Raw genomic sequence first — 22,152 nt, forward strand, 5'->3', positions numbered from 1 at the left:
TGGCTCCTACGTGGAGAAGTAGACCCAGAGAATGGAGGAGCGTCAAACTCCTGCTGTGAGAGCTGGCAGCCCACTCCAGCGCTCAGCCTTCCTGAGAGGAGCCAACACAGAGCCATCTCCCACCATACCACATGCACCTAATCCATCTGTAAGAAGATGGATTAGGTGCGCGTGGCATTGCACAGTGACAAACGTGGCTGAGGCCTGGGCCTGGACCAGTTCTACATTAAATAAAGCTGAAACCAACCAAAGGCCTGCAGTTGTTATAACATGGAGATGGCTTGGTGGGGTTCTGCCTCAGTTACATCAAACACTGAATGTGTTTTATTTTGTTTTATTGAAGCCACTAGCTCCAGAGAGGAAAAAAGAATGGAGCTGGACCTCTCTGGATCATACCTCTTTTCTTGAGCTTCTTTTAAATGTGATTTTTGTGTTTTACTTCCCTTCCTATCCCTGTAGGATAGCAGTGGTGAGCTGCTGCCATTTCATATAAAACACAAGCTCCTCTGATGTTGTCCTAAAAACTTTTATTTCTTCTTTTTTTTTGTCTGATGCAGCTTCCCTGTTTGTTTTTGCATTACCCCCTCCTGCCTCTCCCCGTTGCGTTAGTATGACTGAGTGATCTGTAGCCGAGTACTCATCCATGAAGAGATGTTCCTCCTCTTTCCAGCTGTCGACTCGCTGTTCTACCGCTCGCATGTTAAATTCATAAAGCTTCTTACAGGCTGGGATTCAGAGTTTTAGGCCGAGACACACACATGCATGCACGTATACACACTCACAGAAAGTTCATTTCTGATATCTCATTCCCTCATAATGTAGACAAGCAGGGCTTTGGTAGTTCATCCATCCAGTGAACCCTGGCTGATAACATGCTCATACTATTGATGAAATTGCGTCCCTTTGCAAAAAAAGTTGCATGCTGCATAACAATTTGACAGGCTGTTGCAAATCGACTCTGCTGTGTGCTTGGTGATATTAATAATATGTTAATGAGAGTTGCACTTGATGCCGGGATATCAACTGTGTTTCAGATAGTTTCGGCTTGGCGTGGTTTGGTAGGGAGCCGGTGGCAATCATAGCTATTACCCGCATGTAGATGCCACATTGGTTGGAATTTTTATTACAAAGGTGTGTCAGTGAGGCCGCCATATTGGATGAGCGAGCCTGTATATTTCTCAAGGCAGACTAGAGATGGACCGATCCGATATTACGTATCGGTATCGGTCCGATACTGACGTAAATTACTGGATCGGATATCGGAGAGAAATAAAGCTCAAAGACATACTTTTCTTTCTTATTCTCATTTAAAATGTCTAGCTTTTTATAAATAATTATCTGAATCTTACACCCAAAGTTTTAATCTTATGTTAAATATATAGAAGTCCATTACTGTATATAGTAACTGTTAAGTCTAATATACCCTAGTAAGCTAGTTCTTTTTCCTTTGGGAAGATACCATCTGTGCAGTCTGCAATTCTGTAGAAGAAAGATGTTGAATCTATGTAATTATTCTTGAAAAATAATTTATTTCTGTGCATTTTTTTTTCACGCTGCATCAAATTAAAGTTGATTACGTCAATTAAGCATCATGAGGTGGAGGGTGGGGGGTAGTTCCCTATTTTTTTTTCTGGGAGTTTGCAACCCTATTAGTTAGGTTGCTTAATATTTCTGCTAAGTACTCTTTAAAATACCAGAATAGGGAGGATGGAGTAGGTTTAAGTTTATTAGATTGATCAGTTTTGCTGAACTATGAAATATTTTGGGTGCAGTAAATTTTTTACATACAGGCATAACAGAATAGCTTTAGTTTTGTTGTTTATTTAAACTTGAGTATGAACTTATACAAAATGCAGCAAGATATTAAAAAAAACAGTTTTATTGATTAAAAAACACTATATCGGATTCATATTGGTATCGGCCGATATCCAAATTTATGATATCGGTATCGGACATAAAAAAGTGGTATCATGCCATCTCTAAGGCAGACATGCTGAATTTTCATCCAGCTTACCAGCTGTTAGGTTTGTTACAAATGCTATAACTGTATTCATTCATCAAAAGTTGATTTTCAGTGTTCCAAAATAGAATGTTTAAATGACTGTAAAGACATGTCCACACCGCAAGAGATTTATAGCGACACGGTAACCAGAAACCAAAGAGAGTGAATATTTGGTGAGTTCCAGATGTGTGACTGAAGAAACTACCAATGAAAGTGAGAAATACTGTTGAATGAAAAATCATGGCACCATGGACCCAAGTCCTGCAGGGATAGCACTGTTGGGAGAGTAGTTGGCCAAAGATTTTTTGACAACTATTGGATGGATTTCTATAAAATTCTGTACAAACATTTTTGGTGCCTAGAGGATGGATTATGGAAACTTTGGTCACCCTCGAAATTTCATTAGTGCCTTGAACATGTAGGAACCTGACGGTATTGAATTGGAATAACTGTGCAAAGATTGCATATTAGCACTTCTGATTCAACACATTAGTTGATGTATGTAATGACTTGATTATATATCCGTGTTATGCTTTGGCATGTATGTAGTTGGTGCATTGTCATGTAAATCCTCCGTGGACAAGTCCAATGTCTGTTGGCCACAATAGACAGACACAGACACTCTGTCAGTTTACCAAATGTCATGGCTCTGACCCAAGCGGGCACTAGCAGACACTGATGCAAAAAGTATACAGTAACCAATGCTGTACTAAGTAAAAGTGAGTATTAGCAGTTTAACATTCTCATTGTATTTTTTCATTATTATTCATTAATTAGCTTAAAAATAATTTTAACATGCCGTTTTTTAAACTGTGACCAAAAAAGCCGAGCAACACCATGTAATTTGTCACAATGTATCACATGATTTTGACTTAAATGATGATTAAAAACACATTTTTGTATTTGTTTTTTTTAAATTGTGGTAGACAGAGTGTGCCCTTTTTGCTGCTTGGGAACATACACTATATACCCCTTTAATCCTCAAAAATGGGGCTAAAAAATGTTTGTGTGTTGGCATCCAGTTGCGACAGTTAATTCCATTTTGTATTATCTTTGAAATTAGGTCAAAAGCATCCAAGATGCCATCCGCGATAAGAAGCAGAGATTTAACTTCATGGGAGAGGAAGTGAATCTTTGTCCCTCTGTTGGCATCTTCATCACAATGAATCCAGGCTACGCTGGCAGGACCGAGCTTCCTGAGAATCTCAAAGCTCTGTTCAGGTAGGCCAAAAGATCTTCATAATGTGCACGCTTATTTGGATCATTCAGCTTGATCCTTTCATTTATTTCAGCTGGGTTAATCCATCTGTTAATATTTAATCCTGGGTTTACTCATGCATCAAGAGTACAAGTCATACCAAAATTCTGGAAAGAGTCCAGACCCCGAGCCACTAAAGTGGTTCAGACTCCCTAAGTCTATTTACTCAAATTACCAAAATTGATACGTAGGGACTGTTTCTTCAGCATAATGTAGGCCTAATGAAAAGTGCCAACTGTGTTTTCTGTGGATTATCAGGAGAACATGTTTGTATGGACAAATGCAACTTTTGTACATTCAGGTGATGATTCTGTCTCATTAAACGGGTTTAATTTAAAATATCACATAACTGATCCTTCTTTTAGGCTGACTAAATATTAAATAACTGTTTAAATAACATAAAGGTAAAAAAACAACAAAAAAGTTGAACATTGTAATATCTCAGGTTAATGTTGGAGTGGACATTCACTGATAAGCTGTGTTTGCATACGTGTTACTGGAGAAGAGCTGTGCCGCTTTTCTTAAATAATTGTAATGGATTCAGACCTGTATGTTGACATTGTTCTATTTTTTGCAGTGTATGAACAATATCCCTATAGTGCAGTGAAAAAATGTTTGTCCCGTTCCAAGTAAACACAGAGTACAGTTTTTGAATGATGATTTCATTTGTTAAGAGAAAAGGGTATACAACCTGTGTGCCTCCCTTAAACTAACTGGCTTTGCCACCCTTACCAGCAAAAACTGCAATTAGGCATTTGCGATAACTGGCAACGAGTCTGTCTTTCAGATCACTGTGAAGACAATACTTAACAGAATAGTTTTAATTCAGGGTTTCGAGTGTGTGAATGGGACTCAAACCTTCCATAAAGTTCAGCTTTTCAATCAATCAATCAATCAATCAATCAATCAAGGCTTTTTTCTCATTAGTCCGCAGGGCTGTATGACTGTAGCCCAGGTAGTAGACCAGGACACCTATTTATCGGAAGGTTGACGGTTTGATCCCTGTCTGCTCAAGTTTGCATGCTAAATATCCTTGGGGAAGATACTAACACCGAGTTGCTGTCCGATGCATCCATCGTAGTATGAATGTGTGTGAATGGTAGATAGACGCACTTACATAGAGCACAGAAAAAAGTGCTCGTATGGATGGGTGAACGAAGCGAGTTGTGCAAGGTGAGTGCTCAAATAGAGTAGAAAAGAGCTACATAAGAACCATCCATGATGTACTGTAGTGCAGGTGACAAAGGATTTCTCCATATGGCAGCCATATGGAAATTAACTGCAGTGTTTTTTCTCTTTTTTTCCATATGGGTATGAACAAACAACTTAAAGTCACTGCCTTCTTTACATTTGTACACAGACCTTGTGCCATGGTGGTGCCGGACTTTGAGCTCATCTGTGAAATCATGCTGGTGGCTGAAGGCTTCCTTAATGCCCGGGTCCTTGCTAGGAAGTTTATCACCCTCTATACGCTGTGCAAAGAGCTGCTGTCTAAACAGGTATTGCTTGCTTCATTCAATGTAACGCAGCCGATGTGGTTAGTAAAACCCAGATCCATTTCCATTTATAAACTGAGCAGCTGACACAAAGTTCTTTTTATAATTGCGGCTTCTGATAAAGGAATGACTCAGAGGCTCCACACAAGAGCTAACCTTGTGACCAACCGTTCGAGTGAAGTATCACATGCATATAAATAAGAAGCTGCAGGGGGATTGGATGTTATTTCATCAACATTTTTCTTTAATCTATTTTACCCTGCTCCTGTTTTACATGTTATGCCATCATTTACGTTTTTTAAAAAAAGCAATAAAACCACTCACAGTGCTGACTAATAGCTACACAGGAGCTCCTTAGCTTAGGTAAGTGATTTTATGAGCCCTCAATTCTGGATGAATTTCCCATGACCACAGGCCTGTTTAAGTGTCATAGCACACTAATTTCTTTTTATGGCTGTTTTATGAATCTCTAGTTCTTCAGAAGTGTTTTAAAATTACCTTTTTAGGTTTTCTTTGCCTGGGTTTTCCAACATTAGCAACTTAGGCAATGAAATGAAAAGATAATGAACAGACTGCTTCTCTAAGCTAAATTCATATAAGGGCTGAAACTGCAAATCAATGAAAAGTGCAGATTCAGAAAACAACTTTCTAAAGCTTAACAAGTGCCTCATAATTATGGCTTTAATATTACAGAAGTTCTGCTCCATGGGCTTGTGACTGGCCATGAAAGTGGTTTTAAATGATTGTATTTTCATTTACTGCTTTCTCCATTTCCTCTTGACTCCTTTGTTCCTCTGTCCTTTGTGTTCACTCTTAGATATTCTTCATGTTTCTGTTAGTTTCTTTTTTTTCCTTTCCACTTCTTGGGGACTGTGGCTCAGGAGGTAAAGCAGGTCATTTAGTTGGGCAGGTTGGTGATTGAATCCCTGACTGCTCCAGTCTGCATGTCAAAGTATCCTTGGACAAGCTCCTGCTGCGCTCATTGGAGTGTGAATATTTTCATATTGCATTCACTTGACACGTATTCCTTCATTCATTTGTTTACCAGAGTGATGGTGGAAGGACGTGTCACTCATATCTCATTTTTGCGTCAGCGCTTTTTGCCAGATCCATCCATGCTGTACACGGCAGCTTCATTAATTTCCAAGGCATCCAGATACCAGCAGTTGTTTTTGTTTTCATATCGTCCTACTGTATTATCATCAGAATCTATGATAGACGCATTTAAAATATAGGCAATATCACAGCACAGTTACTATTTTTTACTTGTATTCTACTTTATTTTATCACATTTATTCAGAGTAACTTGGGACACAGGGCTTTGTACAAAACATTTGATCACCTTCAATTTACTGTTGAATCACGAATAGCTGTTAGATTGCTGGGTACCAACAGCCCAGCTGATATGATAAGACTAAACACTTCAAGTGCTAATCAACAGAATATGAAGCAGCAGCAGATCTGATAGCTCCATGACAAAAAATCTATGGCTTTATCTTTTCCTTCATTGTGAAAACAAGGGGGGGTTAACAGTTAATCACAGCACATATTGATGTGATGTGAACCTGGTGGTTTCTTTCTATATTTAAGTGTGTTTTTCTGTGTGTTTGTGTGTGTGTGTGCGTTTATTAATATCTTTGTGGGGACCAAAAATTGGAAATTTACTATACTTGTGGGGACCAACAGCCCTTATGGGGACCAAAATCCCGGTCCCCACAAGTTTGAAGGCATTTTTGAGGCTCAAAATGTGGTTTTAGTGTCAAGGTTACAATTAGGTTATGGTTAGCTTTAAGCTAAGGGTTAGAGTTAGGCATTCATTTTTGATGGTTAGGCTTAGGATAAGCGGCTAGGGAAAGCATTATGTCAATTAGATGTCCTCACAAAGATATGAAAACGAGTGTGTGTGTGTGTATGTTTGTGTGTTGCCTTACTCTCCCATGTTATTTGGAGAGCCTCTGGATGGAAGTCAAAAACTGTGTGATATTATACTTCTGCCATTATGCAAATGCCTTTAGATACAGTCATCCAACACAGGTGGCAGCTTTAGATATGTTCTAAATTGAACCTGAGGTAGTATAGGTTTTTACACAAAGTCAGAAATGATCAAGTAAATAGAGTTGCATATTTAGTCTTGTTATTTCTCTAAGATTGAATTGCTTAATTATCCTCCATAAAAACATTTTTTAAAAGGTGATGAGCTTGTCGATGAAAAAGGTTCTAATAAGAGCGGTGTGTATATTTCTGTAGGACCACTATGACTGGGGTCTCCGAGCCATCAAGTCAGTCCTGGTGGTGGCCGGCTCTCTGAAGCGAGGAGACCCCGGCAGAGCTGAGGACCAGGTGCTAATGCGAGCTCTCAGAGACTTCAACATTCCGAAGATCGTGACCGATGACATGCCTGTTTTCATGGGACTAATAGGAGACTTGTTCCCTGCCTTGGACGTCCCCAGGAAGAGAGACCTGGACTTTGAGAAGGGCGTGAGGGAGTCCATCCTGGACTTGAAGCTGCAAGCCGAGGAAAATTTTGTACTAAAGGTGTGGTTACTCCCTGACAGTCTTCAGGGTTATCTGCTGCAGTTTATCCAATTGTATTTTCATTACAGCTGAATAAATGAAGGACCCGTATGAGTGTAAGTCAGTTGCAAAGCTCAGGATGAAAGCAAACATAATCACAAGTTGTCTGAGAAGCATGAGCCAGGTCCCCAGATGGGGGGTTTCATCTTTAACAATTTAGATAGATATTACAGTTGTAGCACTTTCATTTAGATTTATCTTAGTTCTTTCCAAAAGCTGTTTACCTCATGTCATAATGTTCCACTGGGAAATACACATTAGTGTCAAACAAGACACCAGCATCTGGATGAATTGGGCAAATATTGCTGAAAACCAATGAGAGTTCAGGTGCCCAAGCTGATGACCTAATTCTAGTCATTATATTACATACAGATACACACATACAGACTCTCAATAGAAGGCATTGTATGTCAGAGACAGATGTACGCAGGACCAGGGGAAATAAGTGCAATCTGCCTCAGGTCAAATAGACACGGAACCACATAATAACACTCCATCAATGGAGGCTTGCGCTGCACCATGCCACTTAACCCTGACATTGTGAGAGCCAGCCACAGAAATAAACAAAGAGGAGGAGAAACAGAGCAAGAGAGGGAGAGAATTGCAGAGCGGTCAATAACAACCGTCCACACCCAGAGCCTGAACTTTTACTTCTATGTTTGTGTAGCAAACCTTTTGATTTCAGACCGTTAAGGGGGGAGGGCAAGAGCATACCTTTAGTGTTAGCCTGTGCTAGCATTAGTCCTCCCCACATCAAAGCGGTAATCAGCCAGGGTCTTTGAGAGTGCAAAGCTGTCTGTGCTCTGGCTGAATGGATGTGGAGAAGGAGCCCCAAGAAGCCGGGTCGATGGCATTGATTGGGTGTATGTTACAGCGGAACTGGGGAGGAAATATCTTTCTCTCTTTTTTTTGTCTCTGTCACTCTTTTTTTAAATCACTCTGCGGTGTCCACTCATACTGAATATGTTAACCCAGAAATGAAGAAGTCTGAACCCACAAAGGAATTTTGGAGCCAGTTAATTTGCAGTTCTAAAAATCAAGAAATGCTGCAGTTTCTGTGGTGAAAGAAAAGCAAACTGTTTAGATATTTTATTTCTAGTTTGCCATTTAGGTTAATTGACAACATTTTCAACAGCACATTGTATTTAAAAGCAGTATATTGCTGAAACATTAAGCTAAAAAGCATTGTGTGTTTAGGGTCTTGTGATCCTAAAAGAGCACTCCTGCAAACTTAATTAGAAAAACAATTAAAAAATAGAATTTTTAAGTCTCCTCTCTCTTTATGTACACAAAAGAATACACACAGATCATCCACAACACTGATACTTCAATTCAATTCAGTTCAGTTGTATTTATATAGAGCCAAATCACAGCAATACACATTAGTGTTAAACAATTAAAATACACATTTAGCAAAATATGTAATTATCAGTGCAGATTCTTTAGCACTTCTATCATCTGACAGATGACGTTGATCATCTCATTGTGAGCTGCAGGGACAGAAACCTTGGATCCTAAAATTCACTTAGGTGTTACTTTTATTCATACCATCTACAGGGCAACCCCAGTGGCCCAGTGTGTCAAACAGCGGTGCTTTTGTTATAAGAGGTGAGTATTGCAGATATATGTACAAGGTGCCCATTGGCACTGGTGCCTCAATGCATCAGTGCACAGCAATATTGAGAACCGGGCTAATGGTCCTGTTTTAAAGAGTCTCGATAAGGAGGCAGGAAGGGTGGCGGTGTAATAAACAAGTTTCTCAGCCAGGCTACAGTTCATATCCCAATTTGAGAGTTTTGTGTTCTGCTTTCTTGTTTCATTTTAAAGTTACTCCCTCATTTTGACTCACTTTGTACTTTTTCCTTTGTGACTTTGGTTTAGGTACCAATAACTTCATGGCCTGGGATAAAATAGTGATACACATTAGCAGTGCGCTCACCCTGGATTTTAAAGAGCACGAGAGGACTGTGCTTCATGATAGTTATAAAAAGTACTAAAAATAGTACAGACAACTTTCTATACTGCATATATTATGATTGATTAAATCTATAAAATACTATACAGCTTTAATGTTATGGTTAACCAGTGTAGGTACATATTACTGTGGGGAAAAAGTATCCTTTTAATGCCATAAACAGATTTGAATGGGGGTTTTTTATACAAAAGATGAGAGAAAAAGCTAAAACAAATAAATGTGTTATAAAAGTGGGGAAAGTGAGGGGTTACAGTAAATAAGGTTTTTTTGTCGCTTGAAAGTTGTGTTTTTTGTTGGCTAGGTGCTGTTGAATCAAATGTTTGGCTGGGGGACAAGTCAGCTAGTGTCTTGAGGTTGAGAGCAAGTCAGACTGGTGAGAGAGCTGGAAGCAAGGTGTGTGTGGTGCTGGTAGCTTAACTGAGACACAGGGAGACAAATAATGTCTTTCACTAATGAGGGCCATCTAAACAAGACAAGTAAACTACAACCTGACATATAGTGTTTTGTGTCCAGTCTTTAGTAACAATCTTCAATCGTTCAATAAGAGCTGGATTATAGTAACTTGATTAAGTACATGGTTATTTAAAGGGGTATTTAATGACGCCCTGCCAGAAACATACAGAGAAACACGGGGCCAACAACAAGACTTTTACTGTAAATTTCTAAGTTAATTTGTAAATTTTGTAGTAACCTGTAAATTGTAAATACTGTAAAACTTTTTTCTGTCATTTAATGGTTGGGCATTGTACAACTACAAGCATTTCACCCCCATGTCATACTGTGTATGGTTGTGTGTGTGTGACAAATAAAATTTGAATTTGAATTTGACCTGAAAAGAGCGAGGAAAATAGAAAGACTGTAAAAAGATGGTTGGGCAGAGACAACCTAATATTGACCTAATATTTACATTCAAAGCAGCATCACTTCTCCTTATGCACTGCTGCTTTAGACAATCTTGGAGAACCTCCCACTGTTCTTTTGTAGATTTAGTCTGCTTCAGTTTCTTCTGTATTTTCAAAGTAAACCCAGACTGACTCCATAGTGCTGAGATCAGGGCTCTTTGGGCCCATACCATCTGTTAGGGACATCTTTGCTCTTGTTGCAACAGAAAATAGTTCTGGATTTCACAAAACTAGCAAACCGAGCACCATAAAACGAGAGGCGAGGTGGAGCGTATGAAAAGGAAACAAAGGAGATCCAAATAACATCAAAACTTGGTCTTAGTGGAGACTGACCAAATGCCCTTCTCTATCAGTTCTGTTTAATTGTCTGCATATTTGTTTGCCTGCATTTATTAATGCTATCTTAAAATGTCTTTTTAATTCATTAAATTGTTTGGTTTTCAGAGGAGGACACATAATTATACTGTGTAAAATAGGTTGGGTGGCATTTTGATTATGCAGACATAGTAGTATGTGCAGAGATCTGTCCTCCCTGAAAACAACTGCTGTCATTTATCGTGGTCTGTGAACAGTGTACTAAGCTGCTGTGCTGCACTGCAATGCATCACACTCCTGTCATTCTGCATATATATTATAGCAGAATAACAAGGAGGAGTTGCAGTAGACTGAGCACCACAGGGTACACAGAAAGCTACATATTTGCATATTTTGTAAGGGAATTTAGTCCTCAGTGTTATGTTTTCTCTGTGTCTATATACAAAAAAGAATTTCTAATGTTAAACTGTGTCTGTCTATTAGGTGGTGCAGCTGGATGAACTGCTGGCAGTGCGTCACTCTGTGTTTGTGATAGGGAATGCAGGCACTGGGAAGAGCCAGGTGATGAGATCACTCCACAGGACCTATCAGAACATGAAGCGTCGGCCCGTGTGGGCAGACCTCAACCCTAAGGCTGTGACCAATGACGAGCTCTTTGGCATCATCAACCCAGCAACCCGAGAGTGGAAAGATGGTGATTACAGAGTCCTTCACAGATACAATGTGATCAGTGCAAAGTGTTTAGTGACCTGTCTCAAACATCCAAAATGTCTCATGTCCTTCCTGCAGGTCTGTTCTCCAATATAATGCGCGAATTGGCCAACATTAGTCACGGCGGACCAAAGTGGATTGTTTTGGATGGAGACATTGACCCAATGTGGATTGAGTCACTCAATACAGTCATGGATGACAACAAGGTGCTATTGAATTAAACACATGCGAGTGTGTGCTTGTATTGATTTAAAGAAAATGTCAGTTTGACACAGAATAAAAGACTGTCTGTTGTTCACTGAACGAGCATTCAGATATGAAAAGGGAACGTGGTTGACTCATCACTGATACAAAAGGATAGTAAACTGTTTGTACTTTCTGAATGAGAGAGTGAATAACGGTGTCTGCATGTAAAAAGAGGCTTGGACTGTGTGTCAGGCACAAAAAGAACACATTCTGTTTAAGTTATTTCTGTTATTTCTGTATGTGAAAATCTGCTTTCCCCTCTTGTTAGGTGCTGACTCTGGCCAGTAATGAGCGGATCCCTTTGAACCCCACCATGAGGCTGGTGTTTGAGATCAGCCACCTTCGCACTGCCACCCCTGCTACTGTATCCAGAGCGGGTAGTTCTTGTTATTCCTCTTTTCTCACTGTTTTACTTTTGCTCTTCTGATAAGTGTTTAAAAAGGACCAAATTCACTGTGGGCCACTAAGTTAAATATGATTTAATTATTTTGTGTGTCTGTCACATAGCTCTAATTAGCAATATGTGTGTTTGTGAACTTGTGAACCAAGCTGGGTAGTGTTAGCTAATAGCTTAGCACTCCACTCTCTCATTCAGGTATGGTCACTTCTAGCTCCAAAAAATGAAGTTGCAGTGGCCAAAAGGTGCAAAAGCTCCAAAGTCAGTGGCTGATGTCATAGTGGTTCCATCCATCTTTTATATATGGCATGCTTGGTCAATGGAAGGTAGGGTGGGGGGTTCAGCAGAAGTCCAAAAAATATTGTTGCCTAAATCCAGCCCTGTTATAAACACTGTAAACCTGAATGTGATCAATTTAAATCTTACTCTGTTTTTTTCAGGCATCCTTTACATAAACCCAGCAGACCTTGGGTGGAATCCACCAGTGTCAAGCTGGATCGACAAGAGGAAAGTCCAGTCAGAGAAGGCCAACCTGACCATTCTCTTTGACAAGTATATCCCACCTTGCCTGGAAGCACTCAGGTCGAGGTAACGCAGCTCCTCTGTGGCTTTGTGCCACTGTAACAGGAAGTGCATGGAGTCATATATTGACGCAGGATGTTGGGGGTGTGACATAACACGTAACAAATGGTACTAAGTGGGCGTGTTAGACGAGCAAACACGGACTGAGTCAGCAGAATTGGATGATGCTTTCTATACAGGACCACTCGCCTCTTCCAACACCTCCATCACTGCTCCTATTAGAGCACACAGCAAAAACAGGAAGCAGAGGAGGGCAAATTTGTTCACAATGTGAGACAGTGTGTATGGAACCACTGTGCCACAGCTCATAAATATGTCATCTCTTTTCTTGGACTTCAACATAATTCAGTGTGTTCAATTGAAAGAAGCTGTGTTTGTTCTGTTAAATGAGGAAAAGAAACATGTGATCCAATTCAAAACTGCAGATTGTAACACCAGAGTTTAACATTTTATTGTTTGCTGTGTACACAGTTGTTCCTTTATGTACTGAATGAGGAACATGAGACGACTACAATGCTTGAATCGTGTGATGTAATGCGTCTATCTTTGTTCAGGTTTAAGAAGATCATCCCTATCCCTGAGCAGAGTCTGGTCCAGATGCTGTGCTACTTGCTGGAATGTCTTCTGACTCCAGAAAACACCCCGGCAGACTGTGCCAAAGAACTTTATGAGCTCTATTTTGTCTTTGCTGCGGTCTGGGCCTTTGGAGGGGCCATGTTTCAAGACCAGGTACTGCATAGGGCTCTAGGCGTGTGAGATAAGTGGTTGCATAAAGAAGGAAAAGAATGGGAAATAACTGAAACAGCTGAATAATTTTTTTCCCCATAACCCCTTCCTGAAAGAGTTTCTTGCACTTGGTATTATTCCATCCGTGATGGCTCTTATGCAACTCAACTCTGTGTCTCTATTCGTGAAAAGTCATTTCAATGTTATTTTCAGTTGAAGAAATGGCAGGGGTTTTAAAAGGGAGAGATCTTCATCTGAAAATGAAGTGGACTCCATTCCCCCTGAACAACACACAGACTGGCTGAATTTAAATCAGCAGGAGAGCCATGGCGAACAGTTGCTAAGCAATCCAGTTAGTGCCGTACAGTAAGCGCGTCCGTCTAAGTTATGGGATAAAACTGCTTTCCCCTTGGTACAAATGTACTCCACTTTATTTTCCCATCACAGATGCATTTAAATGCTAAGTGGTTTTATTGACTGGAGAGTTGGTAGTGAATAGAGAAGACAGGTAGGAAGGAGTGGGGAGGCAGAGAGGAAGGCGAGGAGCTGCCAGCCAGCAGGTGATGAGGCTACTTCACCGTCTGAATCGCAGAGATGCATAGATACGCCTGCCATCTCTTATTTTCCACCCTTCATCTGCTGTAGCTGGATCACTATATTGCTGCCATTTATTTGTCCTCTGGTTTGCATTCGCACCAGTATAAATCAAACACATAGATCCATCGCTACTGTACAGAAAAGAAGCAGAGGGGAAGTCATTTTAGAGTATTGACCGCTCGCCTACCCTCTGTGTCTCTGCATGTGTGCTCTGTGTGAGCACAGCTGGTTGACTACAGAGTGGAGTTCAGCAAGTGGTGGGTGACCGAGTTCAAAACCATCAAGTTCCCTACCCAGGGCACCGTGTTTGATTACTACATCGACCCCAAGAGTAAGAAGTTTGAACCCTGGTCCAAGATGGTGCCCAAGTTTGAGATGGATGCAGACACACCACTTCAGGTACAACAAAGGTTTTAGATTAGATGCTTTTTTGTGTGTTTTCTTTCATTCTTTGCTTTCTTAGGTTTTATGTGCTATTTACGTGACTAAATGTTCCAACCAGCCAATCAGTAGCCATCTTGAAAACCTCAAGGCATTAATGTTGGCAGTTATTATTAAACATTTAAACTAACATTAATTTGTATGATCCAAAGCTTATCCCTTTAAATAAAAACTACTGTTAAAAATTGCTCCAAAAGGGTTTGAAAAAATTCATTTCTTTGGAAGTTCTAACAGAATATTTACTGTTTTAAAGTATAGACTATCACAATGTCAGCCGACAAATTTGACACATTGGACAACTTTGAGCAAAAGTTAACACCAAGGCATGTTCACCAAGGGTTTGTGAAAACTGTCACAGAATTAGGATTACATTCTGCAGGTGGCTGTAACGTAACTCCAAATGCTCTAGATGTGTGAATAGACAAGCGCTTGTCTTTATGTCAACCATAGCTAATGTTTTAAAGACCTGTCCACATGAGAAAAAGTGATCAGAATAATACACCTAGAATTTAAAGTAGCTACAGTAGTTCTTCCTGTTGTGCATAGCAGCAGGATGGGGACTCAATTGGAGATAAAGTATCTGAATTTCAGGAGCTGGACCACACCTCCAAACACGCTCCTTCCGGTTCTCATCTATATAGGTTCCCCCAGTTCTACAAGCCGTTCATTCTCATTTACGTGCCCCACCCTCCATCCCCTTTTCACTTCTTTAACTTCTTTACTTCTATGGGGATCTGCCAGGCCCGGGAGCCGCTGTCAAACCTAAAATGAGGATGTGGGCCCAGCGAGTGAAAAACAGGATAGAGGCAGAGTAAAAGTTAATACCGTAATCCAACTCTTGAATACAAGCTGATCTTGTACATTGGTGGGCACTCACTATGCAAATCAGGTAACAAACACACAAAGGACAAAGGAGCGGCTTTGCAATATTACACGATTTAGACAATTAGGAATACGAGGAAACAAAACGGTATAGAATAACAAGGAATGTATGAGGTATAATAACGACACTGAACAGTCTTTTACTAGTGTTCCCATCAGACAATGTGTATCAAATATTTGTGAATGATTCCCATGTTGCAGGCATGCCTGGTCCACACTACAGAGACCATTCGAGTTCGTTACTTCTTGGACCATCTGCTGGAGTACCGAAGGCCTGTCATGCTGGTTGGAAACGCTGGCACCGGGAAGTCTGTTCTGGTTGGGGAAAAACTGGGATCACTGGATGCAGAGAAATATATGATCAAAAATGTCCCTTTTAACTATTATACCACATCTGCTATGCTTCAAGGTAGGAATGATTTAAAATGGCAAATGGCACACCTCTCTGTTTAAGCTGTGCATCTGAAGGACTGTAATTGATTAAATAACTGTGCTACGCTGTTGCATGAGGTCATAGTACTGATGGAGTTTGTTTTTTTACCCCTCATTCATAAAAGACTGATAGAGTATTGATTTCACCAAGCCGGCTATGCAGGCAGTTCGTGACTTTGATACCATCGTGTATCTACTAAAAATCTGCGATGATTTTGAATCTTAGTGGCTTTGACCTCAAGGTCAAGGTCAGAGGTCAAGTTTTGTGAATGTGATAACTTAAGAATGTGGCAACAGAGGATTTTTATCCCCATAAATGTGTTTACTTGGAGACTGAGGGGTAGCACTGGAAGTCACCAGTATTTCTTCTACTGATGCTGACCAACTCACAGTGATCCTTACAGAGAGACATATGAAATCATGATTGCATGATTTATATAGCCATAGCTGTGTTTCTGTAATGTTACTCAGAAAATTTGAAAACATCAACATTAATATAAAAGTTATTTTACATAATTTTACAGTTTGTTTTACATAAACATTGTAAAAAAACAAAAAAAAGAAAAGAATAAAAAGTAGAATATTTTTATGTTAAAGGATATGTATATTATGGAGCCCCGCAGGGGACATGGGAGAAAAAAAAATTAAGACGGACTTTTGCGAGATCTCGCAAAACTATCTCGGGATCTCGCAAAAGTTTTGCGAGATCTCGCAAAAGTCCGTCTTAATTTTTTTTTTCTCCCATGTCCCCTGCGGGGCTCCGTAGTATATGATCTTTAATCAGGGATACTCGGTCTTTTCTGTGTTGGGGTCTCTGTCAGGACACAGAGTCCCAGAACAGAGCAGCCAAATGTAAATTACTGCAAATATAAATAACAAATCTGTGTTTGTCTTTAGCTGCTGGTTAACCCTGTGAAGTCTAAGTCATCAGAGACAATTGCCTTAGAGTTAGTGTCAGAGTCGTCATGACAACTTGGGCCTCCGAAGGTTGAAGATACAGTTTATCAAAAGAAATACATACGTACATCCATGCAAATGTAGCATGGGTAATGCTGCTGATCCGAATCTTTATTTCCCATATTGGGACACCTCAGACTGCTTTAGTGCCTGTACCCTGTGTCCTTGTGTCTTTTTCTTGTCAGTGCTTAACACACAGAAATGTCTAACTGCTCTTTGCATGTTGCAGCTCACTTGAAATGTCAATTAATATTTTTCTTTTTTTTCTTCTTTTAATGTAAATCACACTGAGACCTAAAAAGTTAAAAATACTACAACAGCAAAAAGAGAATAATAGAAAATTATATTTCGTATAGTGGAATAATTTTTCTTACATATTAGTTATCATTGCCTTGGGTGTTCTTCTAAAGTCAAAATGACCCCAACTCCCAGATTCGAAGCTACTCTGTAAATGCTGTTTTTCAGTTACAGTTTCCTCTGTGCTGATTTTCCTCTTTCTGCTGTCTGCTCTTTCATTCATCTCCCGCACAGCTGTGTTAGAAAAACCCCTTGAGAAGAAAGCAGGGCGCAACTACGGACCCCCAGGCAGCAGAAGACTGATCTACTTCATAGACGACATGAACATGCCTGAGGTGGATGCATATGGCACGGTTCAGCCTCACACACTAATACGCCAACACATGGACTACAACCACTGGTAAGGCGCTGTCATTTATCATGTAGTTGTGCAGTTTCCACACATGTATGGGAGAGAATATACACGTGCTGCTTGAAGGAGGAACATTATACTTATAGGTTGTGCTGTCAGAGGTGATTTTCAGAAAATGCTACATCAGCACCGCTTTAATTGCTCAAATGATGGACAGTTTTGACAATTTCTCCCTGTATTAACAGATAAAGGGATCATTCAGATAATTGAGTGCCAGTAGCTGATAGCTGTGAAATGTTAATAATTCGCAGCTTTCCTCTGAAAACTCCCTCATTTTAGTATTCACAGAAATCCCTGCCTTAGTATCAATATGCTACAACTTTTATGAGTGTCAAAAGTCAAATGTGGGAGCAGGCTTGTGTGATTCGCCTTAAAAGGATTTTGTTGCTCATCTCTCTGACACAGTGAAGCCATTCTGAACATGGTTCCAGTGCGTCAGACACAGGCTAACTGGCTTAGACACGGTCAGCCCATTAGAGATATGCTAGGAGGATTTCAGGTATGAAATTTAGAGGAAGGAGGATGCTGCTGTGCCACGCCAGCTTAAGTGGGAGCTGAGGCGTCCATATCTGCAAAAGTGTGTGTGGGTGTGTGTGTGTGTATTAGAGACAGGGGGCATGAGTATTTTTCTGCATGCAAGACTGTTAAAGAGTGATTTTTTTCTGCATGTGTGTGTGGACTCCCAGGTATGAGCGTAATAAGCTGCTTCTGAAGGAAATACACAACGTTCAATACGTGTCCTGCATGAACCCCACAGCTGGCAGCTTCATCATAAATCCACGGTTGCAGGTACACACACACACACACATTCGGCCTCCCAGCACGCTGTGATCCACTGGTTATGCAACTCGCTGCTGAGGTTTCACGTGCACTACATCTCACACGTTATCAGTTTTTCTTTAAATTTGCTTTCTGAGTTTGAATTCAGAACCATTATCGACAAGTTTAGCAGATGTGAATTTAGCCCAGTCCTAGACCCTTTTCACTGACCTTTACTTTTAGTCTAGGACTAAGTTAATCTAAATATGCTGTTTTACAGTCATTTATTTCTTCCTTGTGAATTTGCCAAATTGTTTGTTTCTCTCTTTGTTAATTTGTCTGTTCCTTCATGCAGAGTTGATTAGATTTTGACAAAACTTTCAGGAAGCGTTAACTCCATCATTTCTCAACATTATAATTCAGCATTTAGAAAATTAGACTGGTTTGCCTGAGGGTGGTGCCGCATTTATTCTTGCCTATTTGTGTGGCTTTGCGTTATCACACACACAACTAATCTAATGTAAGAAATTAGAAAAGAAAAAAAGAAAATATCCCAATATACATTCATGTGGCTTTCTGCCGTACAGAGGGGCTATACTACAGAAGATTGCAGGGTCAGAGTTAAAGAAGTTGTAAACAACTTCTGCAAATATATAGTATTAGAAACATAATAAGCCAGTGTGCAGCATGATGAGGACATTGTAATGTGATATTACAAGTCACCACTCAGTACTGATTCACAGATATAGCAGAAGTGTAGGCATATTGTTTGGTATTTTTAATATATAATACAGAAAAACGATGTGGGTAATTTTAAAAACCATATCATCACATAGTTTTTCCAGCAGAGCAGCTCCAATTCCATTATTTACAGTATATTCAGCCAGCGTGTCTATTACATGCTTTGCTGTGATGTCAGGTTTATCCAGCCCTGTCTCCAACAAATGTAGCAGAGCAACATCACAGCTGGGTCACATCAAGCTGCTAGTTTTTAAAATACATTGGTTTCAGTCTAAAGTAAAAGAAAATGCACACCCCATTCAGTAGCTTAGGTGCAGTAATAATGTTATGTATAAATTTATTAATGGCATCGTTATGGCAAAACTTTTGTTTATTGAGGTCCTACCGACTGATTCCACATGGATTAAGATGTAGGCTTGACTGGGCCACTGCAACACCTTGCTTCTATTTTGGCCTCTCTTTCGTTAACTTGCTGGTGTGCTTGGGTTCATTGTTTGACTATAGAATATTTTCTGTCAGCATTTGTGATCAACTCGACAACTGCAAAGTGCCTAGGTCTATTTACTACAACACTAGTCAAATTGATTCGTGTAGCACTATTCAGACACAAGGTAATTTATAATGCTTTACAAAGGGATGTAAAGATGACTTCAAAGAGGCATTTATAACATTTATGTAAAGCATGCACAAACAGTCATGATAGAAATGTTTTATAACAACAACTATTAGAAAAACTAACTCGTTTGATGCTTTGAAGAGTTGTTTTCCATGTTTACAGTTGTCTATCTGTCTCTGCTGTATGAATCTAGTTGTTTCAGTTACAGTCTCAGTAAAAGCAATGTCAAAAGAGCAGTAAAACTGTGGGAGGACAGAGTCCTCTATGTTATGTCCCAGGAAAAGCTGTTTGACTCTGCACTGCCATGCCTAATCTGAGACCATATGTAAAATGGGGAACCATCCACTAGAAAATAATAGAGATGAAAGGTTAAGAAGGAGGTTGCAGCCAGAGTGGAATGAAAGACAGTAGATGTATTATTGGGAAGGGACGCAAGGCCAAGAGCGTTGGAGGTAGATTCAAACTGTTCTGTTAGGGTGTAGATATGAAGTTGAGTAGGAACAGTGTGAATAGTGTTATAAAGGTAAAGAGTGCCAAACAGGATCAGAAGTTAGAAGCTGGAAATTGAAGGGTGAATGTTGTCACTGGATGTGCCCTGTGAGTTAGATGTCAGTTAGAAGAGAAAGAGGACTCCTGGAGTAAGTTGAATGAAGTGGTAGAGAGTATCACTAGTGGACTGAGAGTGGTGACTGGACCAGACTTCAGTGGACATGAAGTGAACAAAGATGACGAGGAGCTGTTGGGTAGGTTAAGGAGAGGAATGTAAACAGGCCGATAGCAGTGGATTTTGCTAAAAGGATGGAAATGGCTGTGTTGAACACATATTTCAGGAAGAGTGTGGAAAACAGGATAACATATAAGAGTGGTGGGAGGTAAACTACATCCTCTGTAGAAGGTGCAGTGTAAAAAAGATAGGAGACTGCAAGGTGGTGTCAGAGGAGAGTGTAGCTAGGCAACCTCGGATGTTGGCTTTGGAAATCAAGAAGAGGAAGCGAGGGAAAGTAGACGCAATGATTAAAGGGTGGTAGTTGAAAAATAAATATTTATTTATGTGATTTTAATGCTCTGGCTTGGTTGTGAAGCACTTTATGAGCTTTGTCTCGAAAGGTGCTATAAAAATAAAATTTTATTCTACTTGCTTTACTGTTACTAATATTGTGCAGAGTTCAGGGAGGAGCTGAGATGGGCTCTGGGTGGTAGGGAAAAGTTATCAGAAGACTGTGAAAGTACAGCTGAAGTGGTGAGGGAACCTGCCAAGAAGGTGTTTAGTGTATTTTCTGCACAGAGAAAATAGGACAGGAGACTTGGAATGGAATTGGTGGAATAAGGAAGTAAAGGATTATTTAAAAGAAGATGCTGGCAAATAAAAAGTGGAACAAGCAGAGATGAAGAAAGTAGACAGGACTACTGGGAGGCTTGGTATACGGCAAAGAGAGAGGTGGTTAAAAGATTATGGTGAGTTATATGTGAGGCTGGACATAAGGAAAGAGAAAAGGACCTGTAACAATTGGTGAGGCACAGAAACTGAGCTGGAAAAGATATGCAGCTGGCCAGGAAGATTAAGGATACAGATGGAAATGTACATATGAAAGAGTGGAGTTGAATAAAGAAAATGTTCAGAGGATTAGTAAGCAGAAGTGAGGGCAGCTTTGAAGTGCATGGAGAACAGAAAGGGGGCTGGTCCAGTTGATATAATGTTTGCTTTCAGTGTGTTGATGAAGGTGGAGGCATGCTTTGGAGAGAAGAGCGGAATCAAGACAGAATACATATCGTTAGCTTCATAGCATAAGTGCCTAAGTCATTTTTTTGTGTTTTTTTTGTGACGGACAGGATGATGCAGCAGTGGTAGGGGAGTAAAGTTAGGCAAAAATCTCAATTTGACCAAAAAATGACTTAGGCACTTATGCTATGAAGCTAACGATATGTGAGAATGAGAGGATAGACAGGTGTATCAGTAAAGCTGTAAAGAGTAAATGTGGTAAAACAAACATCTGTCAAAGATCAAGAATTTAATAAGTGAAAGAATCAAAACACAGATTGAGACTGACATCAATTAGTTGTCGTTTGAGCATTGTTTGCCATATTGTCACTAAATGATTTTGTAGCTAGCATCATATCTAACATCTGAAGGAGTAGATCAACAGCTGCAGGTCTTAGATAAGAGAACAATGCTGCAGACTCCGATTTAAAAGGAGTTTAGCATGAACATCAAAACGTTCTCACAGAACATTCAGGTCCAGAGTGTAATGCTCAACTGTAGGAAGATTGTTGGACTGAATTCTTTTCGATACTGTTGCGATTGCTTCCTCTGGTAGAAAAAGAACAGATGACGGTAGGTCAGGGTGCCGCTTGTCATTACACTGAAACAGCTTGTAGAAAAGTTAGTGAGACATGCCTGCAATGAAGAGGTTGGGGGACAAACTTTGGTACATGGCTACAGCGTTAAAGAAGAGAGAGATCAACGGTCTGAAGGTATTTAGTGTACTTTATTAGGGGCAGGAGGAGGTGATTCAGCAGGAGAGATTTCCAGCAGTTGTACTATCAGTGCTGCACACATGATAGGTAGGAGAGTAAAACACTCCGTCTGTCTCTGATGTTTTTTAAAAACGAACTTTGTGGAATGAGAGAGCAGGTGTAAATACTAATGTTTCTAGGGACTGTTTTTTAACTGTGGAGTAAAATACACTTGCTGCTCCAGGAAATATTTCAATTTATTAAGTGGGGAAAAAAGCTTTACAAACTTAGCAGGCCCTATGGGAAAATGTAATTGTCCTATAAACCTAATTACTGGTTGTGTCACCCTTGGCAGCGAATTGCAATCAAGCATTTGCGAT

General features: G+C 40.0%; 1 protein-coding gene across 1 annotated transcript in view; it reads left to right on the forward strand.

The window, feature by feature from the left end:
* Positions 1 to 22,152, forward strand: part of dnah9 (dynein, axonemal, heavy chain 9) — a 183,886-nt gene that overhangs the window by 58,848 nt on the left and 102,886 nt on the right. Inside the window, exons 35-46 of the mRNA XM_005923750.3 lie at positions 3,066 to 3,223; positions 4,621 to 4,759; positions 7,004 to 7,291; positions 11,006 to 11,216; positions 11,312 to 11,439; positions 11,748 to 11,856; positions 12,317 to 12,464; positions 13,013 to 13,187; positions 14,007 to 14,180; positions 15,306 to 15,513; positions 17,025 to 17,190; positions 17,889 to 17,991. Of these exons, the coding sequence (XP_005923812.1) occupies positions 3,066 to 3,223; positions 4,621 to 4,759; positions 7,004 to 7,291; positions 11,006 to 11,216; positions 11,312 to 11,439; positions 11,748 to 11,856; positions 12,317 to 12,464; positions 13,013 to 13,187; positions 14,007 to 14,180; positions 15,306 to 15,513; positions 17,025 to 17,190; positions 17,889 to 17,991 (2,007 nt within the window). The remainder of the gene's footprint in view (positions 1 to 3,065; positions 3,224 to 4,620; positions 4,760 to 7,003; positions 7,292 to 11,005; positions 11,217 to 11,311; positions 11,440 to 11,747; positions 11,857 to 12,316; positions 12,465 to 13,012; positions 13,188 to 14,006; positions 14,181 to 15,305; positions 15,514 to 17,024; positions 17,191 to 17,888; positions 17,992 to 22,152) is intronic.

This window comes from Haplochromis burtoni, unplaced genomic scaffold, assembly GCF_018398535.1.
Source record: "Haplochromis burtoni strain Fernald_Lab_line unplaced genomic scaffold, NCSU_Asbu1 Contig_71, whole genome shotgun sequence".
Lineage (NCBI taxonomy): Eukaryota > Metazoa > Chordata > Actinopteri > Cichliformes > Cichlidae > Haplochromis > Haplochromis burtoni.